The following is a 26,889-nucleotide window of genomic DNA, read 5'->3' as shown; positions in this document are numbered from 1 at the left end:
ATAAGGGGAGATACATTTGTTCCACCTCAAGGTTTGAGATCTAAATTGATGAAGGGCTCTTGGGGCAAACCAAGACCATGAAAAGGTTAAGAAGTGAGTGGTGGTGGCCAGGAATGGATGATCAAGTGGGTTGAAGGGCATGTGTTAGGAGGGAAAGAAACGGTTACGGGTTGGTGTGAAATCTGATTTGGGATCGATTACTTGGCATGGCACACTTTGAGTATGGACTTTATTGGGCCCATGTGTGAGTTGAGGGGCGATTTTAGGTTTGCATTGGTGTTAATGGATGTTCACGCGATGTGGTTGATAGTGAAGTTCATGAAGGAGATTACCAGCACAGCGACCATCGCTCTGTTAAGAGGTCTTTAATGAACGACAAGTTCTCCTTGTGATCATAACTGACAATGGCACTCAGCTAACACTTAATGAGATGCAGTTTAGTTTTTTTTTAGTTTTTTAATCCTGGGGTGTTCAGCATAGTTTTACATCCTTGTACAATCTGCAAGCCAATGGTGTTGCAGAGAGGGCGAACAGGATGATCAAGGGTACAATTCAGATCTCAGTAACAAATGGACACAATGTGGAGAAAATGGTTATGGAGATGGTATGGGTGTATCGTACTAGCAAACATGTCACCCGGAAGACCTTATTCGAAACGATGCAGGGCAGACTTCCAGGAACAAAGTTGGTGCCATCATGGATGAGAGAATAGGTGAGATGTGATGAGCAAGAAGAATAAAGAAAAAATTAAGTTAGCAGTGTGGGGAAGGAGGTGTGACTCCTTTGCATTTTAAGGAAGGTGATTGGGTAATAGTAGGAAGTGGGCAACTTAGAGGTGAGTTGACAAAAGTTTAGAGGGCCTTACAAAGTGAAGCATGTTCATCGCTACTTGGTGGTTTTGGAGAATGGAGAGAATTGGAATAACAGATGGGTAGCTTTTTCCTAGAAAGGTGGTGAATGTGGGGTGAGTGAACAAGGTTGTAGTGGCTGCATGCTGATGTCAGAAGAGGATTTGGTTATACCGACACGTACATGGCTAACAGCACTGTCGCATTGCCTCGTGAGAGAGGAGATGGTTGTTATTGGTTTCCAAGAGGACCAAGTCAAAGTGAGGCATTACCAAGAAGCATTGGACATTGCGGACCACCTGTGTTCTTGAATTAATGTATTACCTAATCGTTTATGCAATGTAAAGAAAAGACCTACATGTATACTGTGTTCTATTATTTCTGTTTTCTGGTGTCCTCTTTGTATTAGTAATGTTCACATTGGTGTCTATTGCGCGCACCCCACGGCCTATTGGTGTCTATTACGCGCTTGGTGCGCGTAATAGACACCAGTAGGCCATGTGGTTTCAATTATCGTGCCCAGACACGGGCGCGATAATTGAAACCACGGCTCGCTGTGTAGCGCGCGCACCACTCACAGGCTTTTTTTGATCCATTTTACAGCGAAGCAACTAAATAAAAGCAGGCAAGAGGTGGGCTGCTTGTTTTTTTGTTTTTATTAGTTCCCTTAGTAACATTAAGTTTGCGACTTTAGGCTTGTTACAATATTTTAAAATTCCTTCTGTCTCTAGTTCGTACCAACTTTATTCACATTTTGAATGCGAATATTGTACCCTACGTCTTTGTACATTGTATTCTATTCTCTCTTCATTGTAAAGATTTTATATCCGGGCGAACTATGTAGGCACTATGGTTAAAAAAACAAAAACTACAGGGCGGGACAAAGAGAGAGAGTGACAGACCGAGATAAGCAGCAGTAGTCACCGCCCACTCCAAAAATACTGCTTCTCTCTTTAAACAGGTGCAACATAAATTACAAAGCATAGTGTAGGTTTTCACAGCAACTAGTAATTAAATGGCTACTTGCAAAAGTGCACTTTACCCAAACAGCGGACTGAGGAAAGTAAACAAGGGGCAGGAAAGTCACCATAAAGCCATGTAAAAAACTACCCTGCACATTCGGATTTGAGCAAACGCCCCCCCCCCTCCCCCGTGAGCTGCGCCACACAGTCCTCCACTGAAAAGGAGACTAGCAAGGGGTCGAGGATTACTTTTTTTGCCACCATGCAGTACCACAAAGTGCATCATTCTTGGTTCAAATGCAATCAGAGAAGCTGGACATCTTCATATTGTTTCCATCTGTGTAGGATAATTCACTTGTAGCAGTTTTATAGGAACTGTTAACCTCCTGTTTTAAGCGATTGCAGCGTCCCTTCTCGCCCCAAATTTCGAAAATCGTGGGGCTATGTTCTCTTTTAATCTCTTTGCATATATTTCAAAAGGAAACTATTTAAAGTCTGGTTAAAATAAATCTGAGATCACAGTATCCTGTGAAATAAAACACAAATATTACAGCGGTTCTATTATTGGTATTCTATTAATATCATCATCATCACCTTTCTGTGTGGCTCTCTCGCGCGCACACTATATATTTCTATTTTTCTCTCGAGTGGTCGCTCTAGGTCTTTCATACTTTCCGTTCCCCTTTCTGCCCTCCTCTATCTCTGTCGCTTTCCTCTACTCGCCGCTCTTTCGCTGTCCCCGTCTCACACGCACTTTTTCGCTCTTTGCTGCTCAGACTTTCATCCGCTGTCACTCCTAGCCTCATTTTGACTTCTCTCTATTTTGCCTCTGTCGTGCTGTTTTTTTTTCTCTCGTTCGCTTTTCCCCCCGCTCTTTAAGTACAACTTTAAAGCGCACGTTTCACACCGTATATCAGTTTCCCCACTCCCATATGTTGAAAGCACAGGATGTCCAGTTGTCCCCTGTACGCCCCCTCCCCCACAGCACACTGCCACCACCCCAAAAATCCCCATTTCACATAATTCTATCGTGAAAGGGCAGAAGCAGGGCGACACTCTAATCCGTATTCCAAGACGAAGCAAAGGGAACCCAAAAAAACCCACACCAACTGAAAGAGGAATCGGTCTGATAATGACGTCACGATGGGAAACTTGTGCTCTTGAAACAACGAACAGACGATAAGAAATGTGGCGCCAGACCAAGGCAATTCGGAATGCTTGCGTGTTACTCTTATTAACTGCCTCTTATTTAAACAGCGTGTGCTAATTTCACTACATGCATTTGAAGCATGGGTCAAATCGGGGCTTTAAGTGGGATGAAAAACTGGGGGGGCCTCTCAGAGGCGTGGCCAATGTAATAATGGGCGTGGCTTAAACATGTAAGCTAAAAATCTGTGCTTAGCATACAGTGTGCCGCCCGACTTGTGTTTTGCTGCTTCTGTCATTGCATCCAGATATGATACAACAAGTCAGGACTATTGGCTTTGTCGATGGTGGTTAATTACATAAGATAAATAAGCAGCAACTATGGCTTGTTATATATAATATTGAAAAAGCTTCCACTTAAAGCCCTGGTGACACCATGACAATGTTGCTGCTCCTGCGTTTCAAAAAGAGAAGTGAATTCTAGAGAGAAAATGACTCTCTTTAAAGGATTTCCCTTCCCCTACAACGCTCACCTGGCATGACTTCAAGCCGTAACTTATCCACGTGTGAAAAACGAGCAGTGTGAGCACGCACACATGATGTGCCCACTGTCGCTGCAGTCCGGAAAAAAACGGACCATCTGTGTCAGGGCTCAAAACAGAGGCCGAAGAGAGACCCGTTTCGAGCCCCCCTTTAAACCAGCATTTGCAATGCAATAGGTCTCGCATTACTAACAGTTTGAGCTATTGGCGTTGTATTATTGTTTGCAACAGCAATAGCTCAAACTTTCAGTAATGCGAGACCTATTGCATTGCAAATGCTTGTTTTATTAATGTTACTTCCTTCGAAGACACAGCAGCTCCAAGACACACTCCTACCAAGCCTCGATGACAATTGAAATTAACGGCATGCTGTGCTGGGCACTGCTAGTTTTTTAGCTCAAAGCCTGAGAGACAGCCTGTTGACAACGTCTTGAGGACATTAAGAAAGCTTCTCTGAGAATGCATTCCACCTATTGTTTAGCATTAATTGGCTTTGTGGTTTCTCACTCACATTTTCTGACTTTGTTTTTGCTGGCCTTATTTGTTTTAGGCTGTCCGGAGTGCAAAACCATTTCACATGGAGAAGTGTGGCTCAATGGTTAGAGCGTCAGACCCTGATGCAGAGGTCTGGCCCGGGACCAGGGTTCAATTCCCGCATCGGCGGGTCTTGGGCTCAATTTCCTCAGACCTGATAATTCTCGCCTCGGTGCCTATTCTAATCATGGGTCCCACTCTGCAACTCAGGGCAATAGCTTGCCTAATCTCCACAACGGCCCCAACAGCACTGGGATACTTGGCTTCACCTTGGGGGTGCCCAGGAGTGGGCCTTTCACAGGGAAAAGCCAGGAAGGGTTCCACACCGGTATGCGTACAACGCCAAGACACCTCAGGGTATAAGTGCGCTATACAAGTACGAATTCATTTCATTGACTTCAGAGTGTGAGGATTTATGTGACAATCTTGCTGGAAACTGGGGGTAGGAAAGGTTTTTTTTCCTAGCACACAAGATTTAAATTAACTATGCCAATATGTAAACTGTATAGTTTTATTGATAAAACTGTATCTCTGTGCAAATGTAATGGTCATCTCTATTGAAAATGTGTTGTCTGTAATGGCAGTGTACAACCACACCGTGCATACTGCACTCTACGCCACTGCACTTCCTCCACTTTACACCAATCTGCAGCACTGCACTCTATGCCTCTCTACTCTACATCCCTGGACTTTAATCCAATGCACTCTACACCACTCCAGTGTAGGCCACTCCAGGCCATTCCATTCTGCTCTGCACAACTCCACTCTGCTACACAACACAGTACGCCAATGCCCTTTTCTCTCTACCACTCGGCTCTACACTAGTCCACTGTTCGCCAATCCACTTTACGCCACTCCATACCACTCTAACCTACTCTGCACCACTGCACTCTGACATTAATCTACAGTGCACCACACTGCTCTGACACAATCTACTCTAGTCGGAAGGGGAGAACAAGGGAACCCTACTCGCAGCGGAACCAGGGTAAGTAACTATAGCACGAAAACAGTGGTTCCTGTGGAATAGTTATCTGTATACAATTCTGTACCAAGTAAAATCGCGATAAGAGGGTTATGATGATGTCAGAGAGAGAGGACCAGAGACACCAATGGTTGTTTAACACAAATGTATGTATTAATCATATAGTATACACTATAAAAAGTATGTACAGACTAAATTTAGTTGTGCTAGGTGTCCCAGGTGTGCTACGAACCTAACAGTTAAGTGACATAGTGTGACAGTATGTACAAGGTTTCACAATTTTTGCTAATTGAAAGCGACCACATCTGAAATGTTAACACAATGTACAGCAGCTATCTATGATAATGAGTGCTGTGTGACTGGTTCACTTTCATCAATAGTGTCGGCGTTTCGACCCTCTTAGAATGTGGGGTCTCATCAGGACCTATGGTAGTAGTGACGTCTGAATCCCAAATCGTCTTGCTCTAGTGGTTAGTGCCAACCGTGAAAGCAGTGAGAAGAAGAAAGATACTCACAGGGAGACCCAGCTGGGTTCCCTGTTGAGGGTGTGAGCCAGTGATCACGATGGGGTTAAGGGAGGAAAGGTAGGTCAGGATGAACTCAGGTTATTATCACATGGTAGTGATACAAGAATGTTGGGCGGGCCAGGATGTGGACGAATTTCCGCTGGTGAGGAAAATGCCTCAGTTAGGAGTTCAAACAGCACAAAGGATGCGTGCTCAGAGCAGCCGCAGGCGTTTGTCTGCTGATGATCGGTCTCTCTCTGACATCATAACCCTCTTATCGTGATTTCGCTTTGTACAGAATTGTATACAGATTACTACACATGAACCACTGTTTTCTTGCTACAATCTACTCTAGGGCATGACACTCCACGTCACTACACTCTACTTTGCTCCACTCTAATCTACGCCACTGGATTCTACAACACCGCATTGTACCCTGCTGAATTCTATTCTGCTGCACTCTACGGTACTGCATTGTACACCACTCTACTCGAGACCACTGCACTCTATGCCACTCTACCCAACACCACTGCACTCTAGGACACTCTACTCTGCTGCATTCTATGCCAATGCACTCTACACAACTCTACTCTGCATCACACCACTGCACTCTATGGCACTCTACTCTGCACTACTCCAGCCACTCTACTCTGCACCAAATCATAAACATTTTATTAGACCTGTAGATGTAGTAACTTGAATAATCTGCTCAACCTAACTGCAATGTTCTTGACCATAAACTGGTCTCACAATGTCGGTCTTGGCAAATATTTTATTTTGCAGAGACACCTTTTTCTTCATTATCACATATGAGAGCACCTTCCACTATTTGAGTTCTGCATGCCTGCTGTACAAAAAAAACTATTTGGTTTGATTTTAATAGACTAAATGTTTACTTTATCCATAGTACGAATTTAGCCCACATATGGGTACACATTACCCCTGACTTGTCTCTGGGTTCACTAATAGCATTGCTATCGGGGCAGAGACTGGTATGTTTCTCTGTACATCTTTAAAAGCTCACTTTTAATAAATATATTACTAAAGCGCAAGTGGTAGTGCACTGTCGTTTACAGACAGCACATTTTCCATTGAAATGCCCAAAAACGTTCCTATTAACATGCAGTTTTATTTATAAAACTATATAGTGTATAAACATTAATCTGTGGAAGTTAGGTTTCAGAAAAAATAGTTATTATTTGCACATCATCAAGTAAAGTATTCTGATTTGTTTCATCCCATTATAATAATAATTTTCATCTCACAGAATTCCAAACCAAGGGCATTCAGAATTACTGAAACTTATTTTGAAATGTTTGTACAGTTCACTTTTTAGTTATATAAATGTGTGTTAGAATAAAACAGCCTTTCCTTTCACACTTTCTGTACATCAAGTTTATCTTACAGTTCACTTTTAAAATCGTTCAACTTTGCAGTCGGAGAAAGAAAAGTAATTGCTGATCTAAACTGACTTTTGTTGACCTCTGTCTCTGAACACAGAATAAATGTGACAAGATAAAACACGTTTTAAAGGTATCTTTAATGCTCCTTCACTTTGTGAGTGAACAGAACACCTGTTTTGTCAGCTCGCCAGAAGGGTCGAGGAGGCCCTAAATATAGCTTTCCCAGATAAAATCTGTCTTTCTATAGCGAGTGGGCGAGTAGATTTGTTAAGGCCAGTGTAGTCTGTATCACTGCACTCTATGCCACTCTACTCTGCACCACTGCACTCTACGCCACTCTACACTGCAACACTCTAATTTACACCACTGTATACTAAGACTCTGTGCATTGTACGCCGCAGAATTTTATGCCGCTGGGCTCAGCACCACTGTACTCTGCAACACTCTACGCCAATGCACTCAACACCAGTCCACTCTACTCCGTTCCACTGTACACCCCTCTACTTTATACATCTCCAATACACAACACTCTGTGCCACTTCACTGTACTCCACTCTTTGTCATTCCACTCAACGCCAGTCTCTTTTATGCCACTAACCTTTAGCCATGCTGAACAGCAGCCACGGTATGTACTACATGGCTAAAACACATTGGCAAAGCCAATTGCTCTTGCATAGGCGAGACCTATTGGCTTTGCCAATTCTTGTTAATGCAGTAGCCCTGCTGACTTGTAATTTCCTGTTTCAGTAGTACAAAAAGACACCACCACTTTCACCAGAAAACCCAAAGGGTTTCATTCCATTTAGACTTTTTTCTACAGTGGTGTAACTGTCCTGTCATATAGCTTAGTTGCAGGGTTGAATGCTCTCGGCTCATGAAGTCACTAATTGAATCTTTGCCAACTTCACACTTCCATTTTTGTTTCATAGATTTTTGCGAAACAACTTCTCAGTTGCTTAAAAATAAACCCATGGCAAGTTTAAAATATACATTTTAATAGTTGCAACCTCCTTTTTAGGGCTCGCCCCTTTTCTATTTCGCAGAAATAGAAAACAGGGGTGAGTCCTTATGTCGCTGATCCAGTTCTTTCCCCAAAGGCTCTCTTCAGGCAGCTGATTGGCTCTTAAGGAGGATTTCCAACAGTTCATGTGAATCCCAATCATGTGACTTGCTCTCATACACGAGCCTTCAAAGCCTCAGCCATTTGCTTCCCAACCAGCGCTGCAGGCCGTGACTCGCATCAAAGGCAGCCCAGCCCAGCTTCTCCCAGCAGGCAGCCCACCCCCTCCCTCTCTTGACTTTCAGTGACTTCACACTTCGTGCCCCTGTCCCTTCAAGGCAGCCCCTCCCTCTCTCCACCTTCTCTGCTTCGTCCTGTATTTCTTCTCTCTACCGCCCTCTCTTCCCATCTTCCTTCACTTTCCTGCTGCCTGCCCAGCCTCTTCCCCCACCATAGCCTCCCAGGCGCACACCACTGCTCGCAAACCACTCCATTTCACATTCTCTCGGTGACAATTCACACTTCGTTCAAATGCTGTGAAAATGCTGCCTGTCTGGCCCTGTTGCGATTCTTGGCCTGGCAGACCGCCCCGGGCCAGGCAGACCCACAGATGTCCCTGTGCCTGTTTCCCGGGCCTTGCTCCGCTGACTTTCATCCTTCCGTCAGCGTTTCCGCACGGATTTCAGATCCTATCTGCTGTCGCCATGTGTGCTCTTGGAGTTTGCATCAAGTATGCGCTCCAGGGACGTCTCCAAATCCGTCTCGTCTACGGATTACATCCCGCCTGTGGTCATCTCTGTATGAAAGCACTTTGTCTGCCAACCAGCACTGTGCCTCCGGCTAACATATGTTTTAGTTGAAAAACAGATTTCTCAACAAAGAAAGCAATTGAAGAAAGTATTTTTCAACGCATTATTATTGTAGATTCATGCAAGACATTGAAGGCGCTACTCAATACCACCCGTATGCTCATTTATTCTCAGAGGTGGGTTTCACGGTATTGAGTCACTTCACATTCTCCAGTTACATTGCAGATAAGGAGGAACGGCTCATTGTTTGAACGTAACACTTAGGAGAGTGTCTCAAGGATTCCACGCCTTTCATCTTCATAAGGGCACGAACATTTAGTTGGAATTTATTTTCTGCAGTCTAATATTTAACGCCCCCACCTGAAAGTCTTTATCCTGCAGGCATCTGAACGAGCCGCCTGCCTCGCATCATTGCATCGGACCCGCAAGCACAAATGCAGAGAGCTTCACTTCAAAGGGATCCGCTCCCCCCCTGCTTCACACTTTGCCAAGAACATTTCCCGGCAGCTTTTAATTTCATTTTGTGGCCGCTTTGCGCACGCTTGGCCCGTTCCCTCCCACTCGCTCGCATCCCGCCCCCCCACCAGGCTCACGCTTCTCCAGCGCGCGCTTGTTCTTCCTTCCTCTCTTTCTCTTTCTTTCTTTCTCTCTTTCTGTTTCTTTCTCTTTTTTCGTTCTCTCTTGCTTTCTCTTTCTTTCTTTCTTTCTCTTTCCTTTTCTCTTTCTTTCTCCTTTCTTTCTCTCTTTCACTTTCTTTCTCTTTCTTTCTTTCACTTTCTTTCTCTCGCTTTCCCCTGCGTTCTCTTGCTTTCTCTTTCTTTCTTTCGCTTTCTCTCATTCTTTCTCTCTCTTTCTTCCTTTCACTTTCTTTCTCTCTTTCAACACCACAGACCAGGCTCGAGTAGTGCCACATACACATGTGATGTGGTTTTAGGAGTACTTCAAAGCAAGTTTGCTCAACCTTTAAAAGAAAATTATTTTTAGTACAATATGCCCAATCTACCTTAAATGGGACATTACCAGCACTTCTCAGCGTGCCTGCTGAATGTTCATCCACAAAATACCAACACTTGGCGCTAGACTGCCTTACTTTAGTGGAGAGTACTTTTAATATTAATACATCTAAGTCATGTAAATACAACACATATTGCATTACAAATGCTATAGGTGTCACGTTTGCAAAAGTTAACAATATTGGCATTGTAAATGACAAAGTTATTTCGCTATTTTCAAAACAAAAACATAAATAAAAAATGTGTTATTTACAATACTAATACCTCTAACTTTACTAATGCGAGCCCTGTTGCATTGCAAATGCTTGTTAGCTGTATCATTTAGTCCATGATCAAATAATAGATTTGCGCTGCGTTGCTGCCGTACTTTTCCTATCCACAAGCGTTGTTGCTAATTTTTCGAAGCTATTCATAGTCATTACAATCGCCTTTCTTGAATAGAATAAAACACTCCATTCAACCACCTCCGATGTGTTTTTTGATTCGTGCTTCTTACCATAGGGTTTCACAATTTGCACTGCTGTAAATGATGGTTTGTGCAGTCATGCATTCTTGTGGTAAGCGCAATAGTGAAAATGGGTGAAAACGTGTTTCAGATAGTTATTGGCAAGAGTCATTCATAAATATAAAAATATATTTCAGAATGAACACATTTAAGCACTGTGTTAATATGAGATTGTTTTGTTACATTTTTTTAACTAAATGACAAACACTTTATTTTCCTCTTTGCATTCATTGTTATCATGCCACAGAAATGCATAGCAAGTCAAATGGAGCCAGTGGACTGTGTATCACACGCTCAGATCATGTTTCAGACCGATTGTAAATGTAGTACTCGTGAGTGCAAGCAATGAACTTTTGAGTACAGTGTGATAGAAGCAGTAGACTACTGTTGCATTGATTCCACTTGACATTTGAGGCACACTTCCCGAGGTCATACTGAGTGGCTTTGGCAATGCTTGTTTGTTTAACTAAAGATATCTCTTAGCTATCTGTTGTCGAAGTCCTATTGTGGACAGTATCAATATGAAGAATGGCTTTGGGCTTACCAACTACTCTTACTGTTTGGGCTTTCTAGTCAACTTCATTTGCTTGCTTTGTATTCTTTAGCTTTTCTTCCTCTTTTTGTGTTTGTCCCTTCCCTGGAGCGTAGCTTCTTTACTGTCCTTTTTCATTGGATGACTTGTATCCTCCCACAGCTCACATTCAAGGAACTACTTATTTATTTTTCTTTCACAATTTCATGCGAGTGCATGTTGTTGGGACTGTATAGTCCTCTGCATGGTAAAGGATGTGTACCCCAGCCCTGAGTGCCCAAATGTACGGTTGTCTGGATCCTTAATGGCAGATTTGTGTTGTCATAGGTAAACTCGGATCATGAGTGTGTGCCATAACATAGGTCTGTCTCATGGATTGCGGTCTTGTTGGACTGGGAGGGGCGCAGAAGTGCTATCCTCACAGGGCTCGAAAAACCCACTTGGCCACTCGCTATGGCGAGCCAGCTTTAATCAGGACGAGCTATTTTTAGGGCCTACTGGCCCATTCTGGTGAGCTGACAACAGGTATTCTGCTTGCTCACAAAGGGAATGAGCAATAAAGATTCCTTTAAATCTTACCTTGTCACGTTTGCTTGGCTTTCAGAGACAGAACTCAAAAGTCAGTTTGCCTTCCTACGTTTGCTTTTCTTTCTGACTGAAATTCGAGGATTTTGTAAAGTGAACTGTGTGACATTTGTACTGGGCAAAGCATGTGAAATGAAAAGTTTTCAGGCTTTTTTCCCAACACAACACTGAAATAGCGAATAAGTGAACTGTTCAAACTTTTCAAATATATAATTCACTAGTTATGTAGAAACATTTGTGTAAGTCTGTGGTGGAAAAAAGATTTTTATAGGATCAAAACAAATCAGAACGCTTAAATTGGTGATGTGCAAGTTTTGCATATTTTTGCTGAAACTCCATTTCCAAATATTGTTTATGCACTACATGGTGTAACAGTAAAGCTGCATGTTGGTGGGAATGTGTTATGGCCATTTTAATGGAAAATGGCCTCTCTGTTAATAATAATAATTAATAATAATAATCCACATTTGTATAGCGCACAATCACCCGTTAGGGTCTCTAGGCGCTGGGGGGCCGTCGGGAAGATTAAGCAAGCTATTGCCCAGAGTCGCATGGTGCTGGGCTAACCTGCCGCCGGAGCCGGGGATCGAACCCTGATCCCCAGATTCCAGCGTCAGTCGCCCTGGCTGCGGCGCCACACCTCTCCTGTAAATGAGTGCATTACCACATCATGCCTTGGTAATATATTTATGAAAAGTGAGTTTTTAAACATGAAGCGGGAAATATTCTTGCTCCTGGCCAGATGGCAATGCTATTATTGAACTTAAGAGGCAAGCCAGGAATCATTTGTACTCTATATCTGGGCTTGATTCTTCTTATACATGGAGCACATTTTTTTTGTACAGCAGAAATAGCAAACTTGCATATTTTAAGGTTTTCTCGTATGTGATGATGAAGAAAAAGGAAGCTCCATAACACAAAAATTTTGCCTAGGATCATGCAATTTGATAGTTCACGAGTCAATTACAAATACAGTTTTGTCAAGTAGATTATTCAAGTTGCTAGATTTGCAGGTCTGGTAACATTTTAATGATTTTTTTCCAGCCCTGCCTCGTAGTGGTGAAAGGCGACCGCTTTTACTAAGTCTAGCAGCACAAGTCAGGTGGTGGCAGCATAAGTGTAGTGATGATCAATAGAAGTGAACAGGTATTTTTTACCCTGTGTCACTGAAGTGACACCTGAGCAGCACGTGCTGCACATGGTGAGCGTTTGTGTTGCATATAGGACACCATGGCTCAACACAGAAAGGAAACCGTACTGAGCAGTGTGCACAGAGTAATTGTGTGTGCTGCATGTATCTGCCTGGGGTGGCACAATACATGGAGGTGAGAGTACTGGAAAGTCTGTGTGCTGTGTATGTTCTCTGCGTGCAAGTATGCCTTCAATAGTACATTACATGGAAGACCCTGGGTTCCATTTTGGGAAGTCCAGGACCCCCCCCAGAGGTGGTGTGTATTGCTGCTTTCCTACGAGCTTGGAGAGACGCACTGGAGGTAGGGAAGAGGGTCTCCCTCTGTACACTTCAAATGTGTGCTCTTTGATAGATCACAAGGAAAGGGGATTGGACACCTCTCAAAAAGGAGATTGGGCTGATACGGTTATCCTAAAGACTAGGGCTGAAGGGCCTGGGATTAACCTTTTGATATACATATCACTATAGCTGACCTCCATGTGTGAACTCTAGTCATTCCTATGGCTGTGTTGTGGCACTATCAGCTATGGAATCACTCCTGCTGTGACAGACAGCCTTTAAAGAGGACTAAGATAGAGGAACGTGTACACTTCAAAAGAAGCAGAACCCAGAATCTGAATCCCATTCGCTGTCTGGAAATGGTATATTAAGGCGAGGTTGAGGGCCTAAATTTTGTCATCTGCCAAGCAGTTAAACAGCCTGTGTGAGGAGGGTAAGCTCTGCAAGGGGAGATCACCTGTGGCATCCAAGACCACCTGCGCAGGGGCCTGGTGCACCAGTACCGGTCTGCTTGTCAAGATAAGTGTGCCCTGTGAGGAAGAGGGGAGATTTGGAAGGAGTGAGTTCCAGTAGGAAGACCTGCAGAGAGGACTCCCGGTCTGAGGAGGCAGCAGTGCACTGATCTGGTTGTTGCCCGTGTGCGGAAGTGAAAAGGTGACCCCCATATTCAAGAAGATGACCACCTCCTTCCGATTACACTGTATGCCGGGGGGTGGGCACTGTAGAAATGTCTGTGATGACAAAGCATGAGGACTTGTGTGTGCTTTAGTGGCCATCCTGTGTGACAGGAGTGTGTACCATGGTATTGGTGCTTGCACAGTTGAATTCTACACATGGCTTGCGGGTGCCATGGCTACCCTGTATGCCATGTGGGCCTGCCAGTACCAAGTATCGCCAAGTTCGGGCAGTTTCCTGAGAATACTGATGCTGTGAGCTGCGGTTCGAAATTGAGCACCAAGACCTGAGCAACCCTGTGGATGCGGAGAACACTTTGCTCCATCTCTGGAACACATTCTGGAGCATGAAGATCAACACCCTCCCGCCGGGTGGGGAGAAGCTGATCTTACTGCACCAATAGAAGCCTGAAGTCCCTTTGAACTCTGTTGAGGCTAGCAGCATCGCTAGAGAGCCTGTACTTGTCGAGTGCTGCCACATTGCCCGCGAGCAGCCCGACTCCACTGAACAGGATCAGAGCATTGCACATGCCTGTGGTCGTGCCATCCGCTAAAACTCTGAATGCTGCATGCAGGAGCCAGTAAAACTTGACTTGAGCCTTTCGGGCCTGGGGGGGAGGGGGAGGGGTCCTGGTTCTGACAGTGCTGCAACACTTTTGACTATTTCCTAGGAGTTAAGGGGTAGTCTTGATTACGGCGTACTGGTGAACAATCCATGGATGCAGCCACCAGTGTATGGGGAATAATCCCGACTACATTGCATGGAAGAGGGCACAGCATGGATTTGCCAGATCAACACTAGAGTGCTGACCTCAAAAGGATTGTGGTGTTGCTTAAGAATTTTGATTACTTCTTTGAATGCATAGAATTAAAAATAAAATACTTTTTTCATAAAAAATAAGCATATGACTGGAAATTGATTTATTGATAGTACTGAGTGTACATTTAAACTTTGAGTTATGAGTCATGTTCACTAACCTTTATTTACACCCCCCATGCCCCTAGGGGGCCTTTGCTCATCCACTGCTACCACGGAGACTGAAATGCAGAAGGGGTTATTGGTCCAGTTGCTCAGGATCCATAGTATGCTGGGTCCATGGACATCAGAAGTAAAAGGCCTCCACCCCCATGGGGGCCCAGTAGCACCTGCATGCCCCGTGGCCCTCTGAAACGTTTTCTTACATGTGTTATGTTGCTCTCCCCCTCGTGTGTGGCTAATCTTCTTCCTAGATCATCCGTTGTTTCCTGCACCTGTCCATTTTTAGGTCTCGCCTGTCAATGCGCATGCGCATTGAGCGGAGCGAGACTATAGGGGAGAGGGGTTGGCCTAACGGCTAAGGCGCTCGACCTCGGACCTGGGGATCTCGGTTCGAGTCTCGGTAATGCCGCCAAAAACCTCCTGTCATTCTGGGCAAATCACCTAATCTCCTCGTGCCTAAAATGAATACGTGTCCTCATGTAACTTAACTGGTGCTATGTAAAGCGCTCTGATACCTGATTCGGTTCGGGTCTAGTTCGCACTATATAAAACTCTGAGAAAAAAAAAAAACTATAGGGGCTTAAACAGACTTTAACTAGACTGGCGATTTGATGAAGTGCATGTGCGCTTTTAGCTCAATGCGCAATGAGTTAAAATGCGCGTGCACAGCATCAAATCGCCAGTTTCGCCATCTGTTCCCCAGCTTGGTGCCGCCAGCACCTCCCCTCTCAGCCTTGCTCACATTTCTCCTCCCCCTCCCCAGCCACCAGCACCTCCCTTCTCTGTCCCTGCAGTTTCACGGAGTTTCACTTTCACGGCCGCAGGCCGTGTCTCTTTTTTTTATTTTTTACTTTAAACACAACCCCGGGCTTGTTTTGTATGCGGCTCCCTTACAACTGAAAGATAGCACCTTCCGTTTTTCGCTCGATAAGACAAACTACAAATATTGCGGAACACTGACAATAAAACGGCACAGCCTACAATCACCCTCCACTGCAATGCAATACTGTTTACATACAGTGCTTCAAACACAGAAACCATGTTCCAAACTGTAAATAGTGCAAAAGGGCATGTTGATTTGCGTTGGTCAATGCTAATTTCATCTCGAGAAAGGCGCGCTTGAATTCACTAAGGCACAACCCTGCTGTCCGCGACAGTCAGGCTGCTGCCAGTGCCAGCAAGCAACGCGAAAAGCACAATCCAGCATTGCATTCACAAAAGCCATCCGACCATCTGGAAAAGATGAGCAAGTGCTTACATGGCCGCCATATGGCCATCCGCAGCTCGAGTTTCACAACGTGTCGCGCTGCTGGCAAAGGGGAAGCTGAGGCAGGCAGACAGCCACAAATCAAACACGACGAGTCAGCCATTCGCGCGTTTCCAAACACGGGCACCTTTCACTTCCGTTCTGCACGCAGACGCCACATCTTACAAGCTTAGCTTAGTGAAGCTTAGCTTCACTTCAAAAGCCCCAGCTGCTTCACCCTCATCGCCACTCTCCCCGCTCCGCCCCCTGCTGTGGCCGTGTCGCATTTCTCCTCCCCCCCCCCCCCTCCCCACAGCAATGCCCTCCGTCTTGTTTTATTGTAGCTTGTTTACTTCCTGCTTGTGCTGTCACACTAAGCAGCCGCTATGTTTTTTCAGCAGTGGATTTAATAAGGGTAAAATTTGGATTTGTATTTGGTTCAATTGTATAATTTTAGCTGATGCAGAAGGGACGCCTTTAGTTAGCGATCATCAGTATGGCTGGTATCAGAAAATGACCGATGCAGCAATCGGGACACAAAATTCTGTAGTCCCGTTCCATGTGAGCGAGACTAGTTATGTCAGACTGCAAGCACAGTTTTGTCTTGCTATTCTCTAGGTACTCTTGGAAGGTTTGTTATCTCAATCCGGTAGCCTGCCAGCTCCCTATATTGGACCACAGAACCACTCTGCTCTAAGGCTGGCTTTGCAAACTAGGTGAGTTAATAGGTGTTGTCCCACTCAAGTTCAGGGGAAGTCGCTCCAATACACCAAGATGCCACCAAAGGCCAACAAGCATTGAAAATGCAATCGGTCTCGCAATAGATAAGTTTGACCTTTTGGTGTTTATAGCATTAGTAAAGTTACATGTTTAGTTTTGTCCTTTTTTACATGTATTGATGTGCAAACTCACAATTTTGTGTAAAATGTTATAAATAAAGGATAGTGACCTAATGTTATTTATAAATGTTTTTACATGTAAAAAAGGACAAAACTAAACATGTAACTTTACTAATGCTATAAATGTAACATTTGGTAGATTTAGAACTATTCACTTTACAAAAAACAAAATTAATACTTTTATAATTTGAAAAAATATAAACAATTTTTTTTTTACATTTGCAACACCAAAAGGTCAAACTTTTCTATTGCGAGACCTATTGCATTTTCAATGCTTGTTTTTTTTGCTTTAAATTAATTTTTTATTCTCTTGCATCAAACTTCTCCATTTCTCCTCTTCCCCACTCATGTTTCAACCCCTTGTTTGCTTTTTACCACCTTGTCCTACACTACTCCCCATACCTCTTGCATCACAATTCTTTTTTTTTTTTCTTCTTCTTTTCTTCAATTTACTGGTCCAAGATTGGCATACACTATCTTAACAATAGTAAATAAACAACCAGCATTGGCATAGCCAAGAGGTCTCTCCTTTGGGACCTTCTAAGTGTTTTGCTATCCAGCACAACATCCTTGGTGCAACTACATTAAATGTTACATGGCTAAACACTTATAAGGTCCCAAAGGCGAGACCTGTTGGCTATGCCAATGCTTGTTTATAAATCCTATGCTCAATGAGCTACAACCTGTGTATGCTGCTGCTCAGTAACAATAGGTTTTGGTACTCAAGATGGGTACCAGCTCACTATATACATTTAATGAAATTAGGAGTGGGAGAAGCCTGTTGGGTTTTGATACAAAATCTTCACAAAGTTGAGGAAGCCTTTACAAGTTGGCACACTGCCAATTAAAAATGTTTCATCAACATTATAACCACATCTCTGTAAAACAAGTCTAGATTAATTTACTTTGTAATCTACTTCAAGATAAGTGAACTAGTTCAAGGCGCCATTCATTAGCAGTTGGATAATACACAGCCAGTGGGTTTGAATATTGGCAAAGTTAGAGTGTCTATAATTTAGCGCTCAGAAGAGGCAAAAATCCCTGTGATGCTATAACAGACACCTAAATAAATGACCTTGTTCCTACAAAGTGCATATGCCACACGAGGTATATTTTTCACGGGAATTCTATTGCCTATAAAAGTTTTCTAAATCTTTATGCCACATTTTGATAAGGTGACTTCAATATTAGACCGATATCAAATTGCAGAAGTACTGAAAGCTACCGCCAAAAATGCTCATATTAATTTAGAAGAATTTGTGGTAAACACTATACTGATACATTTAAAAGATGATTAAATTAACATGACAAAAACAGGAGAGGCCACGGAAAGATACAGACTGCAGAAAGAACACATGCCACAACTCTATACGCTGTAAATGCTACTAGGAAATTGGAACACTATATACAGGAGCCAGAACTACAGGACAGTGAGCAGCTTGTCAAAGAACAAATATCCTGGCTTGAGAATTACTGCAATGGCACCGTGACACAAAGCATATACGAGGAGTCATAATGGGCAGATTTGAAAGTGAAGACAAAGAAGTGCACTTGGTTGACAAGGAGACGAAGGCAAATGTCATGTCTAAAACATTCTAACCTAAAGAGGGACGTGGAACTGAGAGAAACGAGGAGTGAAGAACTGCACGCTGAAGAAGAGAGCACAATTCCAATTCAAGGCTTTCAGCTATTGTGTACGTCAACAGAAAAGACTTGCATCACAGCACTAAACTTAACAACAGTGCAGCTGAAAATACCGAGAACTAAAGCGGAGAGGCAGCACTACGAACCAAAGGGAAAATGTTTATCTTGGACTATGGTGAAGCTTTGAAGACCATTCTCAACACACATGATTTGGTGATACTGGAAAATAACCAGCTGAGGTGGGAAATGGCCAAAAACAATTGAAAAACAAGCTTTGGCTGCGCAACCGTAAAAAGTGAAAGTGATCGCGATCAAGCGCGGCGACGGAAGAAAGATGTTAAACAAGCCGGTAATGTACGTTCGGGCGCGAACGGGAGTTGTGTGTGTGTGTGTGTGGGTGCGCGAAAGAGCTCAGCAACAGCGTGCGCTTGTGCGCGTAATAGCAAGCTGGTGGCCAGCAAAAGCCTTTTAGCAGCACTTGAAAAACCCGCTTACTAAATGTCTTGCCAGACCAGCGCATGCTCTGGCTCTAGCGAGACCTAAAAAGGGGGGCCCACATCCTACTCTGAGCATGAGTACATCATTGCACTGGGATGCTGCAGTAACATAAAGTGTACTCCTGCATGCGTGGTAGCATTATAGGGATTTTTTTTTCTTTCGTTGCCAATACTGAGCAGAATCTTTGAAAAACATTAGCAAAACCAGCAGGTCAGCATTTGGCAACCAGAAGGTGAGATCTGTTGGCGTTGTCAGTGCTTGTCAATATTAGTTATTCATACCAACATTTACTGTATTTCTAATTGTCCCTATTCATGACAGGCAAGTGAACTAAAGACAAAGGAGAAAGTGCAGGTTTGATCATAAACTGACATACTGGGTAAACCAAGATTGCATCTCTAACCTTCTGAATTAAAAGTTGAAAAGTTTGTCCCTTTGAACCTCATTTGTGTATCTCACAGAAATTAAATTTCAATCTGCACCAGTCAATTTAATGATGAATTTCCCATTTGAAGTGTAGAGGGTACCAGATTGCCATTCTTTGCAGGGAAAGGAATGGATCTTGCAATGCAGCAAAATGGAGTGTGCCTTGCATCGCAACAGGAAGGAGCGTGTCTCGAATCACACCACTTGACAGTCTTGTCTCTTCTAGGTGAAGGTCTTGAAGGAGAAGATTGAAGCAGAGAAAGGCCGAGATGCATTTCCTGTTGCTGGACAGAAGCTGATATATGCTGGGAAGATACTTAATGATGATGTTCCCATCAAGGACTACAAGATCGACGAGAAGAACTTTGTGGTAGTCATGGTGACAAAGGTAGCTTGCCAACCTCCATCATCACCTTCACACCTGTGAAAAGCATTTCACTGGCATTTAGATTAACCCTCCCCTCTAAACAACTGTGGTCAGTGATTTGGAACAAGTCTTCCTTTTCATCTTTCTCTTACCAAAGCGTTCTCTCCTCTGTCAGTGTGTAGATCCCACCCCTGCACCCCAAGACTCCTCTGCTCCTGCTGTTCAGCCTTCGAGGACGCCAGCAGCAGCCACTGCTGTACCAGCTCCGCCTGCAGGAGCAGTGGCGGCTGCAGCTGAGGAAAAGGCCAAGCCGGTTGAGGAACCACCAGCTGTACCTCCTGCATCTACTGTGACCTGGTAAGCACTGTTGTGAATGAGTGAGCCAGGGGTTTGACTGAACAGCTACATGCACAGCTAGTGGTTGAAACTAAACCAGAGAGTGAGTCATCAGTGAGTTTTTTTCAAGTGAAAGCAGTTTTTCAGCCTAGTAGAAATGAGTGTGTCACTTAAATGCAGAAGATGCGTTCACAGCCAGATACACTAGGCTATACTAGGCTTGGGCATGAGGGGAGCAGTCGGACACTGACTGACGAGGGTCATTACAACCTTTCTATCCATAGTTTAATAAGCTAGCTGTGACAAGCGGGCTGGCATGGTAATATTCTGCATTTGTGAGACTGTTAGAACTTAGCCCACTATCAGTGACTGCCAAAGCGGCATGGTCCAGAATTCGTCCCAAAGTCTTTCAAGCATTCACTTCTCTTCTGTAAACTCTGGCAATGTGAAGCACCTTTTGTAGGGCACTGTGTGAATGTAGTTGCTTATTTTTGTGGGCTGCCCATTGAGAATAGCAGTATGAAGAGGTATTGGGACTTGATGTAGTTAGAGCGTGCATGGAAAAAGAGTGTTGTAGTTGTATACACTGGCAGAAGAGCAGATTTGGAAAGAGCTGCAAACTCCGGCAAGGGGAATTGAGCTGGGGGTAATTTCACACTATTCAGTGGGAGCTGCTGTTACAAGCATCGGAGGAAGCTAGTACAGTGGGTCGCATGCTCTAACAAGAAAAATAAGGAAGACGTACACGCTCCTGTGTTGGTAGTGGGACTCTCTGGCAGGGCAGATCTGTTGGGGCAAAAACCTAAGTTAGTCTTACATAACATTTGTTTAACTTGCTGCGACCACTTATGGTGAGGTTAAACGTTCGTCAGTAAGAGTGTCTATTCTGACTCTTAACTATGCTGAGTATGTTGTTGTTGTTGTTACAAAGCAACAACCATATACCGTCTGTGAGGGATCACTGGCCTGTACACCTTGGCAGTGGTGATTAATCATGTTGGTGAAAGATGGTATCTTCTGAAAGTTTAAAATGGCTGTTGCTGACAGGATCCATGTGGGACCTTTTCCTATGGCACAAAGTGACCTTCTGCTTGAAAAACAATCAACTAAGTCCTATTTTGAAACAAACAAAAGGTGTATCTTGCCAATTCTAGCACAGAATGGGATAGAAAATGATCCCAAAAACACTAACATTGTCAACACATGGAATTTTATGCCAATAGCAGGACTGCCAGCTTCCTCACCTTCTTAATGGATCCTGTGGGCTGGTGCCTGCGCATTAACCTAGACATGTCACCCATGAGGAAAAAGTCCATAGGTGGACCTAGTTTACCTGATGGTTGTGCGTGTTCCTTAGTGGCAGAGACCGACCAAAGCACACTTCAGGGTTCTTGTATATCTGCCGTGTGAAGCAAATCTTTCATCAGATTCCTTAGCAGGTGAGGGGTTTCCACAGTTCCTGCTTTTCACCCATGGCTGCAACGTTCTAGAGTGTGTATATATAGCGTCTGATCAGGCCCTACGATCACCCAATTCTCGGGCCACATTCCTGGACCAACATGTGGTGCTACTCATCTTCCCGTTTGGAATGGATTGTGTCCTTCTTTCTTAATTTCTACTGAGGGGGATCTGCAGTTTGGCCTATGAAACTCACTTGGTGTAGGGAGAGTCCAGAACACTGGGCCCTGCAGGTACTGTATACGCAGACCTGCAAATTCATACCCTTCACGCAGTCTAGCTTCATCCTTTGTTTTGAAACCTTCAGAATTAAAGGGTTACTGTTGTGATTCAAGCGATGACGAGGTTGCTAAAACAGACCTGTGAATACTATTTCTTTTTTTTTTTTTTTTTTTTGATTTTGCAGCTCTGTTCCCTCTTCAGGTAGTGGGGTACGGCAGGAGGATGCGGCATCTGCGCTGGGTAGGTCAAACACCCACCCCACCCCAAACCTTTTAACTCTTACTCCTGTGCAGCACAGTGGGATATAGCAATGTTTGTTTTTATAACATGTATTCCTATTAATGTGTATTCCTAATTAAACTTGATGAGAATGTTTCGCTGTTGTGAAACTCCATGATGGAGAAAAGTGAAAATATGTCTTATTTACGGAGGAATAGCAGAATGTACGTATTTGTATCTAAATGAAGAAATACACGTTTGTATCTAAATGAAGAAACACGATTAAGAAATTAACCCCCTTTTCTTGTGGCAATGCTTGCAAAAAAAGTGGCTGCTTTCAATTTTCTAGTTGGAATAGCTACATAACGAAATTGAAAAGACCCTGGCCACCTCTCGCTTAAATAATAGCCATATATTTCTGCCTGAAGCTTTAATGACAAATTTGAATAGAAGCAAAATCAAGTGTAGCTCAGGGGTGACAGTATCCCTCGAGGTAGCCTCCAAAAACTATAGTTAATGACAAAGGCAGTGTTCTCTTAAAATGCTTGTAACTAACCCTAATTGTTCTCGATCAGAATCACAGCCTAATAATTAACCTTAACTTGCTTGCACAAAAAGTGCGTAAAATAATTCGGAAAGTTATTTTGAGAATTCTCTTGCTGATGCCCAAGTAATCATTTAGATAAGTTTTTTTCCTTAAGAATCCCGTCACACTGTTTTTCAAAGTTGGCGTTCACTGTGATGGCAGGTGATAAGATAAAAAAAAATGCTTTTGCCCAAAAGGCACCTTTTACAATTTCCTCTTTTAATGGGCTAAAAGTAATGCAGCACAATGTAAATTTGGCCCAGTCGCTTTAACGGTTTGCATCATTTATATTTTTGTTGTTTGGCTTTGGTGTTTACCTGTTTCTAATAGTTTAGAATTCCATCCTGATCTTTTAAAGATTTTTTTAACAACATATCCTATAAATCGTCCATCGAAGATTTCAGGCCACGTATGTTCTTTGCCCAAAAAAATTAGGAAGTTTTCAGAGGCAGTGCACCAATGAATGTTGGTCACCCAGTGGCTGTAAATCCAAAGAAAATCAAGAAGAATGCAATTCCTTATCTGAGCAAATAAATGAGTTCTTGCTGTTTATGATCAAATTTCAAGCATGATGTTTCCTAACACTTTTCAACAATTGCGCATTAGTTTAGCAATGAAAACTGCAGCGCAAGAGGCGTTTTGACATTGGCATGCCTCTTCTTTCTTGTCCTGCTGAAGATTGCGTGGCTGCAGTGTCCTGCTGGGGTCTAACGTAATTGTCCTAATTTGGTTTGGCACGATTTGCCCCAAAACCCTGAAGCCCCTCCTCCACAAATAAGAGTTACATCCTAGAAGCAGCTTTGGCAAACATGTTTTCTCTCTAATTATGTATCTGAAAAGTAAGGTGCGTTCTCTGAAGCAGATCAGACTAAGCTCTATGAAGACATCTTACAGACTGAGGTGCTTAGCTATACGTCCTACAACAGTGAAGCTCATGCTGTTCGTCATAATGGCAGGATTTGGCGGGGCCTCTATCACAGAGCTCATGCTACTGCCTTTACTGCTGGTTGTGGGCTCTGTAGGTTGTTTGAGCGCACACAGCTTTTCTGGTGCATCATTAGTTGTGAGATGTGGTTGGCGCCCCATCGAGGATGAATTATCTTTACCTCTCAGTGCTTTATACTTGGAATTGGTGTCCCCCCCCCCCCCCCCACCCCCCCCCCCCCCCATCTCCCCTACAAAGCGATGTCTGGGAATCCTGACTGTCCTGAAATACATTTGTTGTCTGAAATATTTTCATAGCAAAGTCCAATTGGGAAGGAATAGGGTTCTCTGTTGTTCGTTATGTAGAGATAAATCCTTGTCTGATGATGTGGCTTTGCTGCCTAAAGTGCAAAACAAATTTAACCTTGCTCTAAAACAGATATGTCCTGAAAACCTTCTGATTTACCCCAGAAGTTTCAAAGGTGGTATAATAACTGGTCAGGTTTGTTCTAAGTCTTGCGTGACTCCAGCTGTATCCCAGACAGTAGCTGCTTCAGACACTCTTAAGATGAGGCACATGGTAATTTCTCCTTCATTACAAGACTGACCTTGTGCTGGCACAATCTGTCAACATGCACAAAGAGCATTACAGACTTGGGTGCTGCCATTGATGTCCATTTTGCCTTCCAGTCACTGGGTCTGAGTATGAAACTATGCTGAACGAGATCATGTCGATGGGCTATGAGCGGGAGAAGGTGGTGGCAGCCCTGCGGGCAAGCTTCAACAACCCCCACCGTGCCGTGGAGTACCTGCTTACAGTAAGGAAGCTTTGCATTTCCTCCAGTCACCTTGGCTTATGTGTACTGTTCATGGAAGAAACACAATGCCTTTAATTAAAAATATTCAGTTACTTGTTTTATCATTGCCTCCTAATTTTAGATTGCTTTATGCACTGTAGCAGTACTTTTGTAAACAGTTTTTATTACTTTATTATAATTATTTTTAAACCAGTGCTTGAGACAAAATAAAATGTACTTCTGGTTTCCCCAAAAGGCTTTGTATGTTCGCAGAAAGTATTGTACACTAATCGGACATGTTTATTTTTAAAGTAGATTATTCTTGTGCAGTCAAATCTTACATCAAGGAGTGGTTGAATCCTCCATATGAATGTAGTGTATACAAGGTTTTCTGTTTTACCTAGGAATCCCAGGTACTCAAGGTGGTTATTGTGTACGCTATAGTGCCAGGAACACCCTCTGAAGTATCATTGTGCTCTTCAAAAGTGCCCAATCTATCAATGTGGGTGATGTTGTATTGCCTTTTTTGAGGCGCGAGGGATGTCAACTTATTAACTTGTTGTGTGCCACCATCTGCAGGTTACACAATTTTTCTGCGAGTCTTGTCATGTTTAAGTTATGCCCACAGTGCTTCTCAAGGGAGGCACTGGGAAAGAGTTTGGTTGTACTTTCTGCTTTGAAACACAGGCACAAGCAAATCATTTAAAATGTAGGTGGTAGCTAGTCATTTTGTATTACTGTAAGAGATTGATGTAAAGGTACTACATGAATGTAATACCAATCCTTTTAATCAGTTGCACATTTTGATTAGGATGCCATAATGATTCTTTGCACTCTAAGTTCAATGAGCTTGATTAATTTATTTCCCTAAGTTCAATATCTGACCTGTTTTTCTTTCTTTCTTTCTTTCTTTCTTTCTTTCTTTCTTAGTATAGCTTAAATGTCGAGATTTTGGAAACTAAACTGTTTCTGCTGTAGAAGTTTATATTGTTTTGGTACTTTGTTTTACTTTGTAGGGTATTCCTGGAAGCCCAGAGCCGGAGAGTGCCCTTCCAGAGGAGACTCAGCCGGCTGTACCACCAGCTTCAGAAGGTGAGTCAGCTAGATGCAGCAGAGGGAAACGCTAAGGCCAGTCCTGACCAGGAGCTCTGGCTCCAGATTGTAGAAGGATGGAGGAGATTTGGTATACCATGTGGATGCATTCATGATGCCACTAGGGGCTCGACAAGCAGGGTGCCAGGTGGGGCACCATCTTTACAATAGGGTGACTTCTGCATGTACAGCTCTACTGAGTGACCAACAAAGCTATTGTTTGCCAACAGGTGCTTGGTTTATTGCAAAGGCAAAATTGTGGCCTCACCCTATCAACAGAGGTGAATGTTTCTCACCCTCATGGCCTTGGGATGGGACCGTAGAACTGGGTGAGAGGCCGGTAGAACTCTTTAGGTTCAGGTGTCTGGGTATTGACTGATTACCTCCTCCAAACACTGCTAACTCGCATGTTTGCAATGTGTTGGAGGAGAGAGCTATAGGGACATCAAGAGGACAGGCCAATAATCTGCCAATTATGCCACACACCCGGTAGGCCTCTAATGAGAGGGTTATACATGACCCAGGAGCGACACTAGCCCTAGTTCTACATTGCCCAGAAAGGTTTGCCTTAAAGGGCCCAACCCATCATGCCTGTTAGTGTTTGACGAGCAAATACTTGCCGCCTGACTATCACACCTAACCTGCCACCAGAAGCTTAGCCAACTGAACGAGGTTATGCATTGGTTTGATTCTAACTCGGCATTGGGGGTTCATGTTGGAGGCTGGATTAATATGGCTCAAAGAGTTGATTTGATAGGCAAAGAAGCCAAATCTCTCGACGGAGTCTGTGTTATAATTAAGTTTCCCTGTTTTCCGTTTACGGATTTTTACAGATAAATACAGACAGAAAATGTTTGTTTGAGGCATATGAGCTGTAGATCATATGCTTTAGCTTAGATTGCTATCTAGTGTTGGGTCCGAATGTTTGCACTTAGTTTTTCTCAAAGAAGTCTTTGTAGTCACGAGGTAGGTGACTCCTCCCTTCACTGATCGTGCGCATGGGCATCTGCTCCATCCTTAGATAGTTTTTTCCGCCATCAGGTTCGGATGTGTATTGCGACGGTTCGGTATCGTTTTCAAACTGCTTTGACGCACAATCCTCTATACTCGACGATATTGTCTTCAATCGCGGTTCCCCATTCGACGCGCATCGTCCCAACTGAGAAAACCTCTGATCGGGAAACTGGAGGCGGGCCGTTGGGCCTACCCGTGCCGACCGCGCTAGCAGCCAATGGAACAGACTTCATTTAAACTATGTCCGGTGTGTCGTGCTTATTTGCACGAGGTCTGCAACCTCTGCTTATCTCCGGAACACAACGAAAAGGACTGTGAAGCATGTTGATCGTTCCGATTGAAGAACACAATTCATGATCGTCGGGCTCAACGCCACGAGATGCAACACCTCCTCGGCTCCATACCAGACATCTTCGGAAAAGAGCCAGATATCCAACATCCAGTCAAAGGAGATGAGGAAGAACAGGTCTCCATGTCCGAAGCAGACTCCGACATGGAGGAAGAAGAGCACTTCACTCCGGGTCAGCGTACTGTGAGTACTGATTCCCCCTGTGCCCAGTCAACATAAAACAAAGGCTTCGGTACCACCTTTGCCGCCTGGCTCAGGTCGGCACTGTCAAAAAGTTTCCGATGCCCCGCCCTTCAGCCCGGCTAATAGACCTAAAGAAAA

General features: G+C 43.7%; 1 protein-coding gene across 1 annotated transcript in view; it reads left to right on the top strand.

The window, feature by feature from the left end:
* The window catches only part of RAD23A (RAD23 nucleotide excision repair protein A), a 106,257-nt gene that overhangs the window by 15,382 nt on the left and 63,986 nt on the right, over nucleotides 1–26,889 (top strand). The window contains exons 2-6 of the mRNA XM_078684742.1: nucleotides 19,431–19,592; nucleotides 19,747–19,928; nucleotides 21,772–21,827; nucleotides 24,007–24,134; nucleotides 25,130–25,205. Of these exons, the coding sequence (XP_078540868.1) occupies nucleotides 19,431–19,592; nucleotides 19,747–19,928; nucleotides 21,772–21,827; nucleotides 24,007–24,134; nucleotides 25,130–25,205 (604 nt within the window). The remainder of the gene's footprint in view (nucleotides 1–19,430; nucleotides 19,593–19,746; nucleotides 19,929–21,771; nucleotides 21,828–24,006; nucleotides 24,135–25,129; nucleotides 25,206–26,889) is intronic.

Source organism: Lissotriton helveticus, chromosome 1_1 (genome assembly GCF_964261635.1).
Source record: "Lissotriton helveticus chromosome 1_1, aLisHel1.1, whole genome shotgun sequence".
NCBI classification, from domain to species: Eukaryota; Metazoa; Chordata; class Amphibia; order Caudata; family Salamandridae; genus Lissotriton; species Lissotriton helveticus.
The sequence above is the reverse complement of the archived record's forward strand: the minus strand, read 5'-3'. Positions and strand labels throughout refer to the sequence as shown.